Source organism: Neopsephotus bourkii, unplaced genomic scaffold, assembly GCF_033783945.1.
Source record: "Neopsephotus bourkii isolate Nb327-2 ecotype Australia unplaced genomic scaffold, CSIRO-AGI_Nbou_v1 NB_951, whole genome shotgun sequence".
NCBI classification, from domain to species: domain Eukaryota; kingdom Metazoa; phylum Chordata; class Aves; order Psittaciformes; family Psittacidae; genus Neopsephotus; species Neopsephotus bourkii.
This window is the reverse complement of record NW_026901445.1, coordinates 4,153,920-4,176,396: the sequence shown is the minus strand read 5'-3', so window position 1 is coordinate 4,176,396 and position 22,477 is coordinate 4,153,920. Positions and strand designations below refer to the sequence as shown.

General features: G+C 40.2%; 1 protein-coding gene across 1 annotated transcript in view; it reads left to right on the top strand.

Moving 5' to 3' along the window:
- The window catches only part of PANK1 (pantothenate kinase 1), a 30,469-nt gene that overhangs the window by 6,204 nt on the left and 1,788 nt on the right, over positions 1-22,477 (top strand). Inside the window, 6 exon segments of the mRNA XM_061358868.1 lie at positions 3,092-3,444; positions 11,720-11,906; positions 11,909-11,972; positions 14,205-14,381; positions 14,789-14,912; positions 22,054-22,179. Of these exon segments, the coding sequence (XP_061214852.1) occupies positions 3,092-3,444; positions 11,720-11,906; positions 11,909-11,972; positions 14,205-14,381; positions 14,789-14,912; positions 22,054-22,179 (1,031 nt within the window).

The window sequence follows — 22,477 nt, the reverse complement described above, 5'->3', positions numbered from 1 at the left end:
CTGGAATACAGAATTGTTTCTACTCTCACTCCAGTTTTATGGAAGTTACATGAATTAACAGTGGGACTTGTCAGGAGCTTTGAGTCTTGGGATTTGTCCTAATTGGTCAACCAGTCGAAATAGTTGTCTTTGCTGCAAGTGAGTTCAACAGACAGCTGGTGTGAAAAACGGTGAAGAAAAGTAAGCTGTTGTTCTGTGTAACCAAAATACTGGTTGTTGTGGACTGATCTTGTGCTCTTTATTTGTGCTGAAGGTAACTGCTGTTCTAAGAGCAAAGTTCTTTTCTTTCTGCAGCTCTGTTTGGCTTGCAACAAAATGAAAGGAGCTTAGATTCACAGAGAGAAGAATCAACAACAAGAACAAAAAAGTGTTTGGTATTTCTGCTTGCTTTTTAAATGTGAGCATTATCTGTACCTCGGTCAAGAACTGTTTTCTACAGCACCTGTTCTTTGTTAATGATTTAGTTATGATTCCTCAAAATGTTAAGATGTAAAATAAATGTCTTGGCAGTCATTTATGGGCTCTGCGCTGTTAGTACTTAATGCTTTTATTGTTGGATGTGTGTTTGATAGGAGGCTGGAATGCTCCTTCCCCCTCTTAAAGAGTAAATCTACACTGTAGCTTTAAAGCGACTGTTGGTGCAGGTAGATTGTAGCAGATATTATGCTCGTGATGTCAAATATTGGAAGTTGGCTTATGTTTAGCTGCAGGGTGGTTCTGTATCACACAGTCCAGCCATGCTGCTTTTAAAATTAAACTTCCTGCCTACATAGCTAAGATACATCTGAGGAGGAGACTTACTGGTCCAGTGGGACAAGTAATTAAAGTTCTCAGCAGCTTAAATAAAGATTTGTGAAAATCACTAATGCAATTGGCATCCTGAGCTCTGCTGCATTATAGTGTTGGTAGCGTGGACCAGACCACTCTTGTTTAAATGTTTACCTTGTACTTCCAAAAGTGTTTGAGTGACAGGATAGTGCGTGATAATTCCCCCCACCCCTGAAAAAAAAAGCACAACCTATTTTAAAAACACCTGGTTTACATTTTTGCTGTTTCAGCAGCTCTTGTTCAGGGAGCTCTCGTTCATCTGCATAATATGGTGGATAAAGACGTGGCTGGATGGCTGCACACAAAGAGTTGTGGTCAGTAGCTCAGTGTCCAGCTGGAGACCAGTAATGAGTAGTGTCGCTCAGGGATCGGTGTTGGGACCGGTCTTGTTTAACATCTTCGTCGCTGACATGGACAGTGGGATTGAGTGCGCCCTCAGCAAGTTTGCCGATGACACCAAGCTGTGTGGTTCGGTTGATACACTGGAGGGAAGGAATGCCATCCAGAGGGACCTTGACACACTTGTGAGGTGGGCTGATGCCAACCTCATGAAGTTTAACCATGCCCAGTGCAAGGTCCTACACCTGGGTCGGAGCAATCCCAGGCACAGCTACAGGTTGGGCAGAGAAGAGATTCAGAGCAGCCCCGCAGAGAAGGACTCGGGGGTGCTGGTCGATGAGAAAATGAACATGAGCCAGCTTCAGTGTGAGCTTGCAGCCCAGAAAGCCAACTGTATCCTGGGCTGTGTCAAAAGGAGTGTGACCATCAGGTCGAAGGAGGTGATCCTGCCCCTCTACTCTGGTCTCATGAGACCTCACCTGGAGTATTGTGTGCAGTTCTGGTGTCCTCAACATAAAAAGGACATGGAAATGTTGGAACAAGTCCAGAGGAGGGCCACGAGGATGATAGGGGACTGGAGCACCTCCCATATGAAGATCGGCTGAGAAAGTTGGGGCTGTTAAGCAGCCTTCCAGTATCTGAAGGGGGCCTGTAGGGATGCTGGGGAGGGACTTTTCATTAGGGACTGTGGTGATAGGACAAGGGGTAATGGGTTAAAACTTAAACAGGGGAAGTCTAGATTGGATATAAGGAGGAAATTCTTTCAGCATAATGTTGAGTAACCTAATAGTAATCTGTGATTATGTGAGGAAAACTGTGTGATCACTGCTTCCTATGCTAGTTAAAATCTTTGCCCCAGATTGCTTACATTTAGGTTCACTGGCAGAAAAATCATGGTTTGGAGTTAGTAGCAACACAGAGTTGGCATGTCCTAGCTGGTAGTATCTTATTTCTAGCAAGTCTGCCTGATTGTCCCTAAAAGCAGAAAAGTGACTATGTGACTCCTATTTTAGAAATATATCTTGGATGTTAAGCCACATGCTCAGTACTTTTATTTTCATTTCTCTAGAAACATTGCTAGCTGCCTTCCTTTGTAGTACCTGTATTTTATATTCTCACCTCTTATTGCTTTACAAAGTTACTTGGCCTACGATTTGAAATGTGTGTATATACAAGCAGAGCAGGTAGACCAGTCAAGTTGAGTTAGTGTCTTCTGCCTGCATGTTCTCCATACTCATTTGCTCTTAGCAGAACAAAGGCTTTGATTGGTCTAGGCTGGCTGTGGCAGGTACATATATGAAGAGAAGCAAATAGTGGCATTTCTTGTATAGTTGTATGATAGCCTAACACATACAGCAAATGGTATGTTTCATATTTTCTCAAAACAATTGTCAGTGGTAAATATGGAACTTAAAATATCTTATTCTATACAAGTGGTGTAGTACCAACAGAGCTGCTAGTTCTGGTGGGTTGAAGTCTGGAGACTCCCAGGATAATGGGAGTATTGCTGCTCAGGCAGGGCCTTTTGACAGTGGAAATTCCATCTGGCATTAGAAAGGCAATTGTAGGTGTTACGCAGTGGCAGTGTGACTTGAGAAATCTTATTCTCCTGTTTGGTTGTTTCTTTCTCCTCCCCTCCTTAATCTATTCTAACAGCTGGTGCCGAGAGTCAACTGGGTGAAATGCAATAAATGTGCTCTGTCATGAGATGCTGTCTGAGGAATAAATGTTTTCCTGGGAAAAATATTTTCATTTTCTTAAAACCCACTTCTCCAGAGAAGAGTATGTTGAGATTTTCTGTTTTCTTTTTCTTAACTGAGGTCATTGTGACTGCACTAAATTGTCCTTCAGCAAATGCTTTAAGAGATACGGGTAACCTCTGTATTTATAGTGACTTTCTCTTTCTCTCTCCCCTCATCCTTAGCATTTCCATGGTTTGGAATGGATATCGGTGGAACGTTGGTTAAACTGGTCTACTTTGAACCTAAGGACATTACTGCAGAAGAGGAGCAGGAAGAAGTGGAAAATCTGAAAAGCATCAGGAAATACTTGACCTCCAATACAGCATATGGTAAAACTGGCATTCGTGATGTTCATCTTGAACTGAAAAATTTGACTATGTGTGGACGAAAAGGAAACCTGCACTTCATCCGCTTTCCCAGCTCTGCCATGCACAGATTCATACAAATGGGTAGTGAAAAGAATTTCTCCAGTTTGCACACTACACTCTGCGCCACAGGAGGTGGAGCTTACAAGTTTGAGGAAGACTTTAGAACGGTATGTGAATGGTTCATAGGGGTTCAGTGGGAAGTACTTTGGGGAAGAAATCATAGGAGTCCTGTAAGAATTTGCAGAGAAAACTGTTTTGTAAGTCCATCCTAACTGATTTAAGACTAGCAGAATTAATTCACTTTTGTTAATTAGTGGAATTGCTGAGATCCTGGAGGGGACAGGAAGAGGGTATTCTACTAAGTATTAACTGTGCAAGATATCTTTAGTAAATGGGTTGTGTTGTGTTTTTTTTTAGAGTATAGCTGTGATGATCAGGTGCTTCATAATCAACTGAGAGTGTGTTATGACAACCTAGAAGCTGAGACTACAGGTGCTCTTTTCAAACTGGATATCTATCAGAAAACCAGAAATGAAGCCAGGCAGGCTGGAGATGAGGTTGAGGTTCCTTTCCCCTTGTACTGATCTTTAAGCAGACACAAGTCAAGAACCTGGAAGGCCAAGCATGGTCCAAGGTTTACTTAACAGTAAACCTCACAGAAAACAGAAAACATGAAACCAAACATTAAACAGAAACTTGACCAAATGTGAAACCGAACTTAAACAGAAAACTATGCTTAACAGTGGAAGCTAGCTTTTGATTTCAGTTCTGGGAGTACATTATGAAGAAAACCAGTTCATGAGATGATGGGGTCCCAGATCTCCTAGCAGTTAAAAATAGCCTCTGTAGACACAGAGGTGATGTAAATCTGATGTATTGGGATGCTGCTGTTTGTATAAACTTCAGCAGTAGTCCTAGCTCCCAGATGACTTTACTGAGTGCACTGCAGAAATTGATTGTGGTGACAGAGGCATAGAGAGCCATTGTACAAACTATTAGAACTAGTCATTTGAAAGACAGTTGCCTGTTGTGTATGTGTCTCAACTGGAGCATATCTCCATTTATTTTCTGTAAAAGAATGACTAATCTGCCTGCACCAGAGCAATCTCACTAAGATTAATGTGAATGATTTACTTGACAGACAGATCTGATATTTATGTCCCTAACTTTTGACCTGATCTTGAGGGTGGGGGATGGCTGCTGGGTATGACAGGTTACATCAGTTCCTTTTCTCTCTCTGCTTCAGTCTAGGGAGCTATCATACTGATTCATAAAATGCAATTGAGTGCAGTCCTTGGCTTTGTGTGCTTCATGTTTAACTCCAAGTATCTATTCCTGCAGTGCAAGAGGTTTTTTCTTTGTGAATACCCTTCACCTAACAAATGACCAGGATCCTAAGGGGGAGAGAGAATGCTGAAGATCAACATGAATCCCAGCTTTTATAGTGTTGTATAATCATCTTCAGTACATTTTTGACATGGAAGCAGTTAGTCTAATGAAGTACTAACAAGTTTCTGAATTGCTGTAGTGGTCCACTGCTAGTCACAAATTTCTTGTCCTTTAGGCTGATTGCAAGTCCCTCATGTTAGGGTCTGCTGATGATGAGTCCTCCAAAGTTTTAGTTTGTCTCACAATGTGTAAGGATGTTGGCACCACATTAAGGAGGTTAATTCTAGTGCTAGTCAGTGTGGTATAAGTTCAGGTTTCCAAGCATCCTTCATGTGTCTGGGGAATGATTCAGGTCATGTTCTGTAGTAATAATGGGAGGTCACTTTGAGACTTTCTGAAGAGGCTGACTATCCCTTTGGAATGATCAGTCTTCCCAAATTCCTCTCTGGTATATATTGTGCTAGGAGCTAGAGTTGCTTACTTGACAAGGAAGTTCATGACCCTTGCTCCCCTAGCAGTAAAATTGAACTGGAAGTTACCTGGTGGCTATCACAGCTTGGCATTTCTCTCCATAGCTTTGGCTTTATCCGGTATAAATATGCAGCTTACAGTGACGGACAACTCTCTGTAATCTCTTTTGCAATATAATTAACATAGCACTGGAAGCCATAATTGAAGTTGGGGCTGTTTTGCTAGCTGTTGTACAAAGATATGAGTTCATGTAGCGATTACTGGCGGACTTAAGCATGAATCCCACATCACTGCAGTGTTGGTTAACATTCTGTGTGCTGCAACACTTTAGAGGTAGTTTAAGAAAAACACCATAAAAGCTGGCTGGGATGTTTTGTAGCAGTCAGTGAAGTGCACTCACAACTAAGTGGGTGCTTTAGACATCTCTTCTTACAGTTACCCAGCTCCACACCTTCCTTTATAGGAAGTATTTGTTGGCTCACTGTAATACCCATAGAGTATTACAGAAGCACAATACTATCCATTACATGAAGGATTGCTTGCTTAATCTGTCTCAAAGGGCTGAGTGTCCCGGGTACTAGCACTTAAATTGTCACACTTCATTAGCCATTGTAACAGCACCTGGCTATCTCAGTGTGTTCTGCTGACTGTAAATTGACATTGGACAACAGCTTCAGGATTGCTCTTTCAAAGCATTGAAATGTCTGTTTCAAATATTTGATCACTAATGCACCTGCTGAAGTGGAGAGTATGTGCCAAGTCCTTTTGTTGCAGGATTCAGTACTGTATAATGCTTTATATGGAAGAGACTTTAAATACTTCTGTTTCTGTTACTTGGAAGTAATGTGGAAAAACCAAAGTACATTTGTGAATGTTGATAATTTCATGAAAAATTTTGACTAAAAGTTATGAAAGTCATGAAACTGATACAGATCACGTGCTTTTGTTCTGGCTCTTGATTCTCCATGTACATTCTTTTAAGTTATTTGTCTTTTATGGTATTTCTAAATGCTTATGGAACTTTCAGGATTGCACAGGTTTAGGACAAATCATCCAACGTATTGCAAAACAGCATTCAAATCTCAAATAAGGAATCCTTCTAAAATAACAGCGACTTTTTCTCCTTAAAATAGACAAACAAGCAAGCACCATGTTGTTGCTCACCTCTTCCAGTGTCTAATTTCAAATCCCTAAATGAGTTAAATAGGTTTGGTCTAGACATCTCTTCTGTGTATTACAAAATAAAATAGGGAGGCGTTTTCTGTTTACCTTAAGCCTGTCTTACATGCCATAGAAAGGCAGCTAAATCTACAAAGATAGCTAGGTTTAGCTATCTGTCCTCCCTCTTATGTGATCCACAGTGTTGGATAGTAGGAGACCTGGAGAATTCTCCATGAACTGCATGGTAACTGCCAGCAATAACAATCAGTAGCCTGGCAAATCATGTAATTCATCCTTAAGATCTGAATGCCTAGATCTGAATGCCTAGAAGTAGGAAAACAGTCTATGCATTAAACTGGACCACAGAAATAATTTTTACCAACCGTATGGTTATACTCATTGAACAACATAAGTAAGTAATGCACTGAAGGACTGTTTCCAGCTTAGAATAGGTTTTTGTTTTGTTTGTTGTTGGGTTTTGTTTGTTTTTTCTTTCTTCCCTTCTATGTAACTGGTTTTTATGTCTTGCTGACTTTACTTTCAGTAACAGTGGCATTAAAACATAGATGAATATGTTGATATGTCATCTAATTCTGATAATCTTTACCCAGTTACATACTGTTACCTTACATATTCTGTAAATGCTTAAGTAACATCAATTCTGTAAAAATAAGGAATATATGTGCTTATATACCTGTAATAAAAATATCTTTATACTTTGTGACTCCTCTGTCACATCACTTGTGCAAAAGTATGCTGTTAATGTAATGAGGAATAAATTAATAAGCTGTCACTCAGTTTTTTAAAGCAGCTTAATGTAAAGGATACATGGGGGATGAGGGAAGAATGGACTAATCAGACTTTTGCCTAAACCTGCTCTGTTTCAAAATTCCTCTCTGTTGCAGTGGGATCTTTGTATTCCTTTACTGAACACCTATAGAAATTTTACTGTCCCGTGTTGTAGGATGAGTAAGCTGTGTAACTCTAGGTTAGTATAAGTCACTCAAAAATCTTGTTGCACCTCACTTGCTTGGAGAGGGGGCTGAGTGCTGCTGCTCAGGCCATAGATGCTGGCTTGTAGTGTGTAGACTGGGCTGGAGTTGAAAGCTGCATCTGGAGAATGGGTGAAATAAGTGTGATTAACCTGTTACCGCCACTGGACTCCCCACCGATTGCTGGAAAACTCTTCAGTAGGAGTGGGGAGAAGCAACGTGCATCCATTACCTGCCAAGAGAGGAAAGAGATTCTTACACCATGCTGGGCAAGAGAGCAGATTCTCTGCAGAAGATCCCAGACTAGTGCTTTTTTTATGCCTCAGCAAATGTTGGGCTTACCCTTTATTTGCATTAGACTTTGTCTTGTTTGAATACGGGTGGCTATTTCCCAGCCTCAGAGTGTGGAATCAGCTGGAGGAGTACCTCATTTAAGCTCAAAAAGAAGCAGGTTTAGCAGTTGAGGTAAAGACAATAAAAATCTAAAGGAAGAAAAGTATGTCTTTATGAAAGTGGAGGATCCATAATGGGAGGGAAATGGAAGGAAAAGCTAGGCTGTAAGCTATTATAAGAAATAAAAACTGGCACAATGCCCAGAAGGCATATAAGAGCCCCAGTGGTATACTAAATGAGGCTGTTGTAATTGGTAGTTAAAAACTTGCAAGATGTTAGTGCCTAACAATTTCTTACAGGAAAAAACACCATCATGTGTCTGATTGAAAGTCCAAGAGACAGATGAACTCATTACTGCACGTAGATTTGGACATTTCTGTGCTCATCAGAACTTGGTACCTCACAATTCAAACTAAGTGAAATCTTGGCCTGGAATTTCATTGAAAAAGATGTCTGTACACCAGTGTTGATCTGCTAGGGTGCATAGATGTGTTCACTGCTTCCTTGCTATGTTGCACCTGCTTGTAAGCATGATTGAAGTCCCAAGTCCCTCCTTTTAATGGCGCCGAAGAGTTTGGTGAGAGGTCCAAAGTGTTTTGTTCTTTCTCTTCCCTCAGTATTTAAAAAGCAGTCTAAAATAAAGAGGAATTTCTGCAGTGCAGAAAAATAGGTCTTATAAGAAATGTACATATGGTTTCCCTGTAGCCATCTTAAATTTTCCCTCCAGGGTCTTGTATGCTGCTTTGTTCTTCAGCTCTTCCTTGCATAGCACAACGTTCTGACACAAATCTTTTCTGGATAGGCACTTAGTTACAGGAACACAGAGTAGGATAAGTTGACCATCATGTGCTCTGCCGTCACATTAGGGCTTGTAAAGGGCTGGAAGCTTTCTGCAAATGCATTTTGTAAAAAGTTGTAAGAAAAAAAAAACCCGTAACATTAAAACATGCTTTTACACACAGCTCCTGGTTTTGCTCTGCATTTTTGCACCTTAAATGTTGTTCCCTCAAGAAGCAGCAGTTTCAACAACTGAAAGATGAGGACTAGTAGCGTGTGGTAGGTCAGGTCATGGCACCAGAAAACCTCCTGACCATTTGCCTAATGATACAGCAGTTATCATCTTTACAGCCACATCTATTTTGTGGTGCAGTTTTGCTGCTTGAGCAAACACACAAAGAAAAGGCAGTTATATATACAGGGAAAAGTCTTGGGATTTGTGACCCTTGTTTTATCATTACTTCTTGTGCAAGACTGCGTTACTGCATTTCTTGCAACTCTGCCCGCGTTTGTGTTCAGAAATAAGAGCAGTCATAGCTCATTGGGCTGTTTGGAGCCTCAGAGGTCTAGTGGCTGCAGAGTTCATGGTTCTCTGAATGAAGGTGGGTTGACATGGAATACTGATGTCAGCCTTGCTCCTCCCAAAAATGAAAACCAGACTGCTGCAACAATTCAGGGAAATAGTTTTTCTGTCTATGGATATCATACATGAAAGAAAGCAATCACAGGGCTTTTCTGCTTACAGTATATCAGCTGTTAAATATAGCACAGAGCTATAAAAAGCAGAACAGATTCTACTATGTCTTTTTTACATGGACGGCTGGACCTAATAAAACTGCTATGCTTAGTGCTTGAAAAAGAACCTTTGATTAGGGTTTTTTGTTCTGGCCTTACAGGATTGGTGGGCTTAGTGGAGACTTTGTAGAAACCAGGATTTTGTCTGTGTTTTTGCACTGACACCAAAAGTGTTTTCCTCTTAGATTTATATTGCTGGCTTGTGTCTTGCAGGGTCTCTTGCTGATGCTTACCTATTTGTAAAGGTATAACATGGATGAGACAAAAGCAGCTTGTGGCTGTTTGGCTTATGAGAGAATGGAGATTTTGACAGTAGGGGGTGTAAATCTACTAATGACTATAGTCTTTATGTAGCAGGATTCTGGTTCATGGCATATTTATGCATGCTGTATCTGTATTAGGTCATGTTTGGTCATGCTGCATGTAGCTTACACAGTAAGATGAGGAAATTGAATATACAGCACATAACCTAGAGAGAGATCATGATTAGTATAGAATCTTCCCTTATTTTTACTAGCTTTGTGCAATGTTAGTTGTGTTTTAATAAAACAAATCCTCTGACAAGTGATGGCTCCTTGGGCTCACAATGTTACCTGTGAAAGACAGTGAATGAAGCATTTATTTTGTTAATGCCTTGTATTGTGTATCTCTTGATTGGAGCAGCCTAAAGATTTTTGTAATATTTCTTTAAAAACCTTTTCTTCCAATTTGTGTTTATTTTATTTGTTGGCTAAGTGGTTTAAGTCCTTTATGCTGCACTTCTGTGCTTGTAATTTGTGTAGCTATGTGGTAATAAATGAAAATTATTTCATAATAAATGAAAATTATTTCAAGAAAAAATACAAATGGATTTTAAAAGTTGCAGGAGGAAGTACTTGAAAAGACAGTATCTCCACCTTCCTCTGTTCTATGAATAACTGGATCTATATTGAGGTCTTTGAGACTGCTGGTTTGGGGTTTTTTGGTTTTACTTCTTTTCTGTGGTTCTAGAGTTTGAAGATTAACAAGTGTAACAAAAAGACAGATGCAAATAATAGAATGGCTTTCAGTTGAGGCAAGTTAGAGCTATGTTCAAGTAGAGAAAAAACTTAGGGGGAGAGATTTAAATAGCTCAAAAGAATGTAACCTATTGGCCATGCCTGTTCCACAGAAATAACTTGCTTCTTTATAGTGACTTAATATAGCTTCCAGAATTAAAAATAGGAGGTAGTTAGCCTTGTGAATCTCCTCCGTTAGCTGTTATAAAAACATCCTGAAATATGCAAATGTTTGAGAACAGCTTTCTACTTAACACTTCCTTTTGTTCCTAATAGCCTGTACTGTTTCTGCTGGAAAGTGGAGTTGGGTAGGACCTGCTTTTGGGGACGCAAATGACTGCAGGGTTTGGATGGACAGCTACTATTTCTCCCTCCCTCTCCTCTCCCTAACACAAGTCAAACCTCAATGTCATCTGGAAAGGAGACTTTCTAAACAGATTGTCACTGTATCCTATTTCAAGAAAGGGGTGCGATTTCTAATTCTAGTAAACAGAATGCTATGGCAAGTGGGCACGCCTGCTTAAATACTATCACAGATGACCTGTGAGATCTCAGAGGGCATGTCCTTTGAAGCTTTTGTAATTGTTTTTCTGCCTTCTGTCACAGTGATATTTCTGTTAACATTTTGCTGGGGGCATGGGCCTGACAGTATATTTGGTTGGTTGTGGGGTTTTTTACACTGTTTTTCACCAAACAGTGAAATCCTGTTTTTCACCAAACAGGGGAATCCTCTTTTCTTCTTCTTTTCTTTTTTCCCTAATGAGGCATCTTATAATGCTCATCATAATTAATAAAAGTAGCTCTCTTAGATTACTGGTGTTGCATACTTGGAAAGCATCAGATCATCTTAAGGTCCTTTCCAACCCTAACTATTCTATGATTCTGTATAAACATAACCCACTGCATATTTAATGCATATTAACATAAACGTGCACTTTGTAAGGCTTTATCTTCTTTAACTGGAGTTTCTTGCTCTTAAAGTTTCTATTAAAAATTTCATTGAATTGCTGGGAAATGCAGTTGGATGATAAGTTACAGCGCTTTGCATCTTGTCCAAAAGCTGCAGAACACAGCTCCCCTTGGCATGGGATAAGGGGAAAGAAATTTATTGCTTCAGAATACTGAGGGTGGGAGGACGCCAGGGAATGTTTCCTGCTAGCAGAGCAGGGAATGTCTCAAAGACAAAGGAACTAGGCGATGTTACTGTGCAGCATGTCATTGTTTTGGGAGGTGCCCATTGTTGGGCGGGTAACAAACTTTTTAATTTGGACTTCATGCTTACACAGCTCTTTGTACTGTTTAAATAGCATAATGTCATAATGTGTTACTATTAAAGTGATCAAAGTGCTTCAGCAGAGCCTTTTGTCCTGAGTGTTGTATCATACTAGGAAGTATTTGTTTATTAATTTCCTGTTGCTGTTTTCCAGATTGCTGATCTACAGCTTCATAAACTGGATGAATTGGACTGTTTGATCCAGGGCCTCCTGTATGTTGATTCTGTTGGTTTCAATGGCCAACCAGAGTGCTAGTATTTTGAAAATCCTACAGATCCTGAACAGTGCCAGAAAAAACCTTACTGCCTTGATAATCCATATCCTATGCTGCTGGTTAACATAGTTCAGGGGTCAGCATCCTAGCTGTTTATTCTAAGGACAACTGTAAGAGAGTCACAGGATCCAGGTAATTTTAATTCCATGTTCTTTTAATTCTGTTTTCTCTACTAATTGAGCAGATAGAACCAATCAGTGTGACTAGTAGGTGCAGCCCTAAATTGTGCTTGTCTTTTTATTTCTTTTAAAAGCCCACCAGTACCAAGGCTGGAAATATCCTAGGATTCCTTTGAGGGGGGGAGGGGGGTCTATATCAGGGAAATCATTGGTCCATTCAACTTTAGAGCTGTCTTAGTCTCTTCTTAGTGTTCTTACCTACATTCTATCTCTTGCTGTGAACTGCCCAAATAAAGCTGTCCTAGTAAAGGAATCTTCTTTCCCCTGCTTTGATCCTCCAGACCAGTCAGAGCAGTGAAAGAAAAATTTTGGGGTTAAACAATAACCTCTTGCTTAGTAGTTAGGATGAATCCAGGATATAGGAAAACTTTGTGGAATTGCCCGGTACTACTGGATTTTGGCAGAGGGATCTCACTAGATCTCTTGTTTCATTACTGATTGCACTAGTCTTTGGACCATGCTGGTAAATTAAGAAATGCCAGCCTATAAAGACTAGAACCTGATTGTCTGTATTCTTGCTTTGTCCTTAGCGTGATTTTAGCCTGCCTTAGCTAGTGCTCTCTGAAATGATTTGTGAGGTACAGCTGAGTTGAAACTGTCTCTGGGCTATGTTCAGTAATAAATTTAGATGTGACTGCTCTGTTTAGGAATCCAAGTTTTCAGTAGTGTGGATGGAGAATTTTGTTCTCAAGGCCAAAAACCAGCCTTAGGCATGTTTAAGTTCACACTATAGAGGTGGCAACCATGCTTACTTATAGGAAACCACTTGGTTACAAATGTGTCCAGACTAGTAGTAAAAATATCTATAAATCTAACCCACTTTTTTTCATACATGCAAACTAAATTGATACACTTCATTTTTAGTAATCTGTTAAAAACAAACCACCAAAACAGAAACCTAAATAAAAAAATAAAAATCCTATTCCAAAACAACCACCAAAGAATCTTTTTGGGTTTGCTGTAGTCCCTTCCAAACTGCATTCTGTTCTTCAGTGCATGATACATATAATAAAGCTTTTCCTATATAGTGCACGTGACTGCCTATGTGTCTTCTGTTGGCTTATCTAGAGCATATCTTTGCCGCCATGGTGGCCATGAGCTGTTTTTCTGTTTACGATACAGATGAACACAAGTTGAATGGAAGAGGCATTGGTTTTCTTGCAATTCTGATTGTTTTACAAGCATAGCACTTTTGGTATCTGTAGACGTGCTTTCCACCTTTCTACTACAAAAGGAAAAACATGACTGCAGTAGGTTGCTGACTTACTATAGATGATGAAATAAGCACTCTGGTGTACAGAGCTTGCTACTGTTCAGATACTGAATATCCTACAGTGCTGCTAGACTGTTCTGACTAAGTGGTGTTCCTATCTGACCACCCTTACTTTCTTGCGAAGTGCATGCATGTGTCTCATCGATGCTGTCGTTTAAAGTGGCTACAGTTGTTGTGACTGCGATCAGTGCAAATAAAGTAGCTTTCTCAAGGAATAAGAAAGAATGAGGGAGGATGTGGAGCCTAGGAAGTTGAAGTTCATGTCTGTTAAGACTTGAGAGTCCAAAGTAGAATTTTTATGAATGAGTTACCAATCTGCTAAATTTATGTAGTCAGTAAATATTGTACTTGAGCCTATGCAAGATACTAAAGTGACTGATTTCTTCTTGAAGAAGAGCTCTTCCGAGGGCTGAGATGTTGACAGCTGATACTAGCCTTACTCTGAACAGGAACCAACCAGACTGCTTCCTGCCACTGGCTAGGGGGGCAAGATCTGTCTTGGCTGCCTACCCCAGTGTAGATATCTAGCTTTGATCTCTGTTTATTCTTTCATCACTGTCTTAAGTGATCTGCTGGCCAATTATTCTTGCACAAGGGCAACTTGCTAGAGTGCTGCAAATAGCAAGCTGGCATCTGCAGTGTTGGATTGGACTTTATTCTCTGCTAACCCTTTATTTAGTATCATTTCTCTGATTTAAATATTAAGGATTTAAGAGCAGTTCAGTTAAAACCATGCTGGATGACATTTGTGTTAAATAGAAACTTAATTCAGGGTGTCTGTCTTCACTGCTCTGAAGGAGGAGTTATAAGTTACAGTTGGTAGCTGTGTAGACCATATTGCAAACAGAAGTCTGAAGAGCTGTGGTAAAAGTTGGTTCAAGATGCTGGTCTGAAGGAACTGTGCTTTTTTAGTCTTGGAGGAGGAACGTTCCTGGGCCTGTGCTGTCTGCTGACTGGCTGTGAGACATTTGAAGAAGCACTAGAAATGGCTGCAAAAGGAGACAGCACCAATGTGGATAAGCTGGTGAAGGATATTTACGGAGGGGACTATGAGCGGTTTGGCCTTCAAGGGTCTGCTGTAGCCTCAAGGTATGTGTTAATTGAGGTGGTTTTAGGAGTTCCTTGGGAAACTTACTGTGCATGCTGAGCTGAGTGCGTAATCCCTGAACTATGTACTAGGTCCATGTGGAAATGTCACTCTGAATGTATCATGTTGTTTGCCCTTAGATCTCTCACCTACTTCCTTTTTTTTTTTTTTTTTTAACAGGTGTAAGCAGTGCTTGGTGTAGTTTCCTTCAATTTAAATTACAGTTATTTTAGACATGTTTTTGCCCATTGTCATGCCTTTCCAATGAGGTCCGTTTTCACATTTCAGGTCTGTCTCAAATCAATGGATATCAAATCCAAGCAAAGCTTATTACTAAGTGATAAAATTTCTAAGGGCTTTTAGCTCTCCTGAATAACTCATACTAAAAGAAATAATCTTCCTTACACAGCTTTGGTCATATGATGAGTAAAGAAAAGAGAGATTCCATCAGTAAAGAGGACTTGGCTAGAGCTACTTTGGTCACCATCACCAACAACATAGGTTCTATTGTTCGCATGTGCGCATTGAATGAGGTAAGATAGCATATTTACTATGAGCTTAAAACCTTTACAAACAACATAGTAAGATTATCAGAACACGAAAATGCAAATAGGTGATATAGCAGATGTGTGGCTGGCCTTGGGAAATATGCGTATGTTTAATGTGGTGTCCTAACTTTGTGTTATGTGTATGCTTTGATGCAAAGTGCAAGCTACTTTGAGCTTCTAAGTTAGGGAGAAAAGGAGAAAGGTTGAATGTAAAGATCTCCTTGAACCACTGATGCCTAGAGCTGTTCAGTTGCTCTCGAGCTGTATGTATTAACATCTTTGTAATCAAAATTAATACTCCCAATTACCTTGTAGTTATTAACAGTCTTACCCACGATAGATACTTTTTTTTTTAAATAGTATTTTGTTTGGCTGCTTTCAATAGCATGATGGGTTTAAATTGCATATTGTTTTAAATGTTTAGATATGAGATCCATTCTATTGGGTCAGAAAGAGCAAAAATATAGTTTATTATCCTGCCTCAAACTCCTATCAAATGCTATTACATTATTTTCTTTAGAATGATAGCTAGAGATGTTCCATTCATACACCTTTCCAGCTTCTAGCAGTTTAAAAAACAGCCCTCCCCAAAAAACCCCAAAACCCGGAAAAATAACACCCCCAGAAAAAATTCAAACCAAACAAAACCCAAAAAAACCCACCAAACCCAAACCCCACAACCAACCAAACAAAAAAAGCTCACCAAACCAAACAAAAAAATCCACAAGTGCTTTAGGCAGTTGTTTTCAGCTGCAAATTGCATCCTTTACTATTATGTGGTAATAGAATCATAGAATCATAGAATAGTTAGGGTTGGAAAGGACCTTAAGATCATCAAGTTCCAACCCCCCTGCCATGGGCAGGGACACCTCACACTATACCATATCACCCAAGGCCTTGTCCAACCTGGTCTTGAACACTGCCAGGGATGGAGCATTCACAACCTCCTTGGGCAACCCATTCCAGTGCCTCACCACCTTAACAGGAAAGAATTTCCTTCTTATATCCAATCTAAACTTCCCCTGTTTAAGTTTTAACCCATTACCCCTTGTCCTACCACTACAGTCCCTAATGAAGAGTCCCTCCCCAGCATCCCTACAGGCCCCCTTCAGGTACTGGAAGGCTGCTATGAGGTTTCCACGCAGCCTTCTCTTCTCCAGGCTGAATAATCCCAACTTTCTCAGCCGATCTTCATATGGGAGGTGCTCCAGTCCCCTGATCATCCTTGTGGTCCTCCTCTGGACTTGTTCCAACAGATCCATGTCTTTTTATGTTGAGGACACCAGAACTGCACACAATACTCCAGGTGAGGTCTCACAAGGGCAGAGTATAGGGGCAGGATCATCTCCTTTGACCTGCTGGTCACACTCCTTTTGATGCAGCCCAGGATACAGTTGGCTTTCTGGGCTGTGAGCGCACACTGAAGCTGGCTCATGTTCATTTTCTCATCGACCAGCACCCCCAAGTCCTTCTCCACGGGGCTGCTCTGAATCTCTTCTCTGCCCAACCTGTAGCTGTGCCTGGGATTGCTCTGACCCAGGTGTAGAACCTTGCACTTGCCATGGTTAAACTTCATGAGGTTGGCATCAGCCCACCTCACAAGCGTGTCAAGGTCCCTCTGGATGGCATTCCTTCCCTTCAGTGTATCAACCAAACCACACAGCTTGGTGTCATCGGCAAACTTGCTGAGGGCGCACTCAATCCCACTGTCTGTGTCACTGACAAAGGTGCTGAACAAGACCAGTCCCAACACCGATCCCTGAGGGACACCACTCGTTACCGGTCTCCAGCTGGACCACAACATTGACCACAACTCTTTGTGTGTGGCCCTCCAGCCAGTTCTTTATCCACCGAGTGGTCCACCTATCAAATTGATGTCTCTCCAATTTAGAGACAAGGATGTCATGTGGAACAGTGTCGAATGCTTTGCACAAGTCCAGGTAGATGACATCAACTGCTCTACCCCTGTCCATCAGTTCTGTAGCCCCATCATAGAAGGCCACCAAATTGGTCAGGCAGAATTTCCCCTTAGTGAAGCCATGCTGGCTGTCACCAAGCACCTTGTTGTTTTTCCTGTGCCTTAGCATGCTTTCCAGGAGAGTCTGCTCCAGGATTTTGCCAGACACAGAGGTGAGACTGACTGGTTGTAATTCCCCGGGTCATCCCTTTTCACCTTCTTGAAAATAGGGGTTATATTTCCCTTTTTCCAGTCATTGGGTATTTCACCTGACTGCCATGATTTTTCAAATATGATGGCCAGCAGCTTAGCAACTTCATTTGCCAGCTCCTTCAGGACCCGCGAATGGATTTCATCAGGTCCCATGGACTTGTGCACGTTCAGATTTTTAAGATGGTCTTGAACCAGATCCTCTCCTATTGTGGGCCAAGGTCTTCATTTTCATATGTGTCTGCCTTCCAAGACTTGGGTGGTGTGGTCAGAGCCTTTGACAGTGAAGATTGAGGCAAATAAGTTATTCAAAACCTCAGCCTTCTCCAAATCCTGTGTAGCCAGTTCAACCGAGAGCTTCCTGAGGGGGCCTACGTTCTCCCTAATCTGTTTTTTATTTGCTGTGTACCTATAGAATCCCTTCCTGTTATTCTTAATATCCCTAGCCAAGTTTAATTCTAACTGGGCCTCAGCTTTCCTAACCTGGTCCCTAGCTTCCCAGACAACATCCCTGTATTCTTCCCAGGCTGCCTGTCCTTGCTTCCACTTTTTCATTTGAATTTTTCTTTTTCATTTGAATTTTTTATTTTTTCAGTTGAATTTTCCTCAGCAGCTCCTTATCCATCCAAGGAGGTCTCCTGGTCCTCCTGCTGCACTTCCTTCTAGTTGGGATGCAACACTCCTGAGCTTGTAGTGGGTGATCCTTGAAGACCTACCAAGAGTTCTGGGGCCCCCCTGCCCTCTAGGGCTGTATCCCATGGAACCTTACTAAGCATGTTCCTGAAGAGGCTAAAGTCCTCTCCCTTGAAGTCCAGGGCAGTGAGCTTGCTGCATGCTCTTCTCACTGTCTGAGGATATCAAATTCTTTATCTGCTCTCAATTAATTTATCAAATCTCTTTTTAATACTTAATATCTTGAGCTCCACAGCATTCTGTGTTTAGAAGAAAGTGCTTCTAGTTTGTTTTTAATCAACAATACACCCACACACCCCTCCAAAACCCTAATAAAACAAACCCAAGAGACTCACCAAACTGCCATCTGATTACTTTATTGCGTCCTATCTAGCTTTTTGTTTTATGAGAAATACCAAATATTGCTGTTGGTGGGGTTTGTTTTAGTTTTTTAATAAGCCTTTAGCACATCTCCCTCTAGGCCTTTCCACCTCCTATTTTATCTTTTTAATATTTTATGGTTCTGATTTGGAGATCGAATGATCAGATCTTCATGCAGTATTCGGAGTGTGTTTGCACAGTGAATTTGTGTGATGACATAGTCATAAATTCAGTGTTCTGAGTTCCTTTACTAATAGTTCTTAATATTTGATTTTTGTGACTGTGGATATCACTTTTGCGAAACCATCCACAGTCCCTCCACAGTCTTGATTGGGGTTAGCTAATTTGAAGCCTATCATTGTGTCTGAATACTGAAGTCTCTCTCCCCCCTTCCATTTGTGTCATTTCACATTTTTTTTTAGCTTAAACTTCATCTGTTATTTTACTCCTTGGCCACTGTGTGTCTCTTCAGCATTGCTGTGCTGCTAATTTTTTATCCTGACTCTCCTGAATATCTTTATATGCCAATACTTGTTATGTTTGTTGCTGATATTCCTCTGTAGAGCACTTTTAAAATACATTGAACAGGACCAATCTTAGTGTCTGCCTCTATCAGATGCCACTGATAACCTCCCTTCTTCCTGAAGAGTGGCTACAGACATTACTTTTTGGCAATTTGACTCTTTCAGTCAGGATGATTCTCTTTCAGTGTTCTCTTTGCTTTCAGCTTCTTTACAGTGTTGCCTTGTGGCATGGAGTTCAAGCAGCATTGTACAGGGCTATCAAAGCATGGAGAGTTGCAGCAGGGAGCTACATGTGATGCATTCAGAGGAGGAAATGGGCTACTAATGAAACTAATGCTTCTGAAAAATTCCCTAACATCTTTGTTTTGTGGGCGGGCTTACTTAAAAACTGAACGTGATCCATGGAACTTTGTGGAGGAATGTAGGTTGATATGTAAAGCAGTCTTCATTTTGCAAACAATGTCAAAGTGTCATTTCTCCAACGCATGCGCTGTTATTTTGTAGCTTTAGAGAATGAAACCTTCATTTAGTAGTTGTACATACTATTAAAAAATCCAAACATGATGTATGACTGCAAGTAAGCTGATCTCCAGAGAGCTTGCTCTCAGGGGCGGGGGGAAGTAATGCTATTGTTTTCCAAATAATCTAGCACCAAAATTGCTTTTGGGTGATATGGCTCTTACTCTCACCAAGCTTGATGAATGAAATGCCTAAATAAGAGGTTAAGAAAGCAGTCAAATATGATATATTCTTTTGTGGAGCTTTTCTGTATTAGATTAGGGTTATGGTAAAGCTCACTTTTAAGTTGTCAAAATCAATTTATGCCCTGAAGCATGAGTTTTGATAAGTTGGTTTTAATTTGTTGTTTGGGGGTTGGTTTTCTGTTTTGTTTTCGGTTGGTTTGTTTGTTTGTTTGTTGGATGGGGGGTTTTGGGTGTGTTTTGGCTTTGGGTTGTTTTTTTTCAATGCTCGCAGCTTTAATATTGTGTTGAAAATTACTTGCATATGTACAGAAAAAAATGAGGCTGGGGAATAAATGAAATACTTTGTCTGTAGAACTTCAAAGCAAAGTTTGCTTGCACAAAGTTGGCAGTGGGGTAGAAAAATTCCGTAGTCTGGAACCATTTGGCTGCACATCATTTGAAACAGTCTATCTTAGGCACAGCAGAACTGCATAAAGGAAACCAGTCTCCCTGGTTTATGCTTTTCTTCCTAGCAAAACATGTAAGTTGCATCTGAATGAGGCTTCTTGCAAAAACGTGCAGGAGGGTATTTTATATTGCATCTTTGATACAGATTCCCCTATTCAATTATATTGGAAATATGTGTGTACACTATACTGAAGCTATATTATAGCTTTCTTCTGTAGGGTAGTTGAACAAGTTAGCAAGACCCTACAAAGTGAAAGAGTCTTCCATGATGTTGTAATTTCGTTAGCTTAGTCATTTCATCACTATCAGTTCATCAGTTTAAGAATTCTTTCTTTCAGCTTTGAATGTTCCAGCAATGAACAATTTAAAAGTAAATTGGCAAGACTTCCTTAGGAGATGAAAGTAGCATTTCTTCATTTTTTTGACTCCTGAAATATGCCAAAGCTGGTTTTAGTTCAGTTCAAAACCCTAGAAAACTTCTGGCATAATTTTTAACCTAGTGAAGTCAAGCAATGTTGGAAAATGAAATTGATACAAAATGTGCATGTTGATATATACTCTGCTATTCTAGTAGGTATGACTAGTATTTTTAAATGTAAAATTTTCAGTGATTTCTGTACGCAGTGGTAGGTATTCAGTGTTGGATTTTTGGTAACAGTAGCTTATGTGCATTCAGCAAAAAATACAAATTCATTAAAATGAAATGCAAATGTAGATTCTAATAAATTTGATGGGATTGCATTATAGGCAATTAATTAGTTACATGTCCCTCCTTTGTCAGAAATTACTTCAGAGACAAAACTGCCTTGTTGGAGGATGCAAGTGCTCTCGGCCCTGTTTAATAGCAGCCTATTGAAAATTGAGAAGTTCTTATTTTCAGTCATAAGAGGTCCCATGAAGAAGTATGAATGTGTTTTGTGTGGCTGCAGGGTCTATGGGGATAGATGACTCTAAACCTGAATTATTTAAAGTTTGTGTTGATGTTTGGTTTGAGGGCAATCAGGCATGTAACTCAGTCATCAGAGACTGGATGGATGAATGATTGATTACATCTGGCTATTAATACTCTCCAATACTGAGTATTCACGTGAGGATGTTCTCTGTGGTATGTCACGTGCACAGTACCGGACATGACAAAACTGGTCTGCAGGGAGAGTAATTGCTGCAGAGCCAAGTGTTGGGCTTGATAGAGCTGAACGAACATAGAGAAGCAGCACTTGGTAATTCTAGTCTGTGCAGATTTTTGATGGTAATTTTGAGCAGAGGACTCTTGAAAACACATTTTTAGAGCTCCTTCAGGACTCCTGTAAAAGCTTGTCTCCAGCATGGCTTTATAGCCTTCTACTGAGTCTTCTAGACAAATTTTACTGTGTGGTGAACATCATATGGTACACCAATTCAAAATGCAAGTATGTTTTTGTGTATAGCAGGCAAAGGGGGCTTGAGAAGATAGTTATGGGTATTGCTTAAGCACCAGAACTGTTGCTTACATGCACTGGTGTGAGTACAGGTAATGGTAGTGTGTGGCTTTCTTACTGACAGTGTAGTGCTTATTGTTCAAAAATCTTAAGCTTCTGTATGAAAACTGAGTACAAGTGAGCTTTGAAACAAAGGAATGCAATATGTTCAAATATCATGTTGGCCATGTCTCACTCGCTTTTTGAAAATGGAACCAAAGTCCAGATAATAGATAATGAAAGATGCTTCTTCCCATCTGTAATGTAATCCTTCTTGGATACCCTTCAGAGGTTGTCCATCTGGATTTAATAATCATAGTGATCACTGAAAAGTTGCCTCATTTAACAAATGGGGGAAAGATGTCTTCAGTGCAGCCATGTCATAGTCATATATGATTTAAAGGTACCCCTCCTACACCCCCCGCCCCCCCCAAAAACCCAAACAATCACAACCCCTCCACCCCCCCAAAATACAAGACACTTGTAAACCTGTTCATGTTGGGACGGCCATGAGCTTTTAAGCAAACATTCACCGTATTCACCATCTGTGATATCAGCCTCTCACTTTCTTTGGATAACTCTTTTTTTCTTTTTTTTTCTCTCTTGCAAAATATCTGCTTAGCAGTCAGTAACTGTAATTAATTTTCAGTCTGGAGAATTTAAATGTTACCTAAAATTCCCATTTAACTTTATAGTGGAGGTAGAAGTACGTGTTGGATGAGGCAAATAATGTAGTTGAATATAAATTTTGTGGTCTGGTTTTCAATTTTACAGAACATCGACAAGGTGGTTTTTGTTGGCAACTTTCTCAGAATTAATATGATTTCTATGAAGGTGCTAGCGTATGCAATGGATTATTGGTCCAAGGGACAGCTGAAAGCTCTCTTTTTGGAACACGAGGTAAGGAAATACACGTCAGACTTTTCTTTGTAACTCCAAAAATCTTGTGGTTCTTGGTGAAGTTAAAGGGGAGAGTTTCAATGCTACTGCTTTGAAGTGAATGCACAAACTTCAGTTCAGCATCAATATAATTACAAATTCATTTGAAAAAATCCCTTGTTAACTCCCTGGCTTGATCACTAGTCTTGTGGTATTTGTTGCTAAACATTGCACATCTCTCATTTTTGCTCTCTGACCCCAGTTACCAGCAATGTTCTTTTGCATGGTGTGGTATATAAATCTGAACTGAAACTAATTT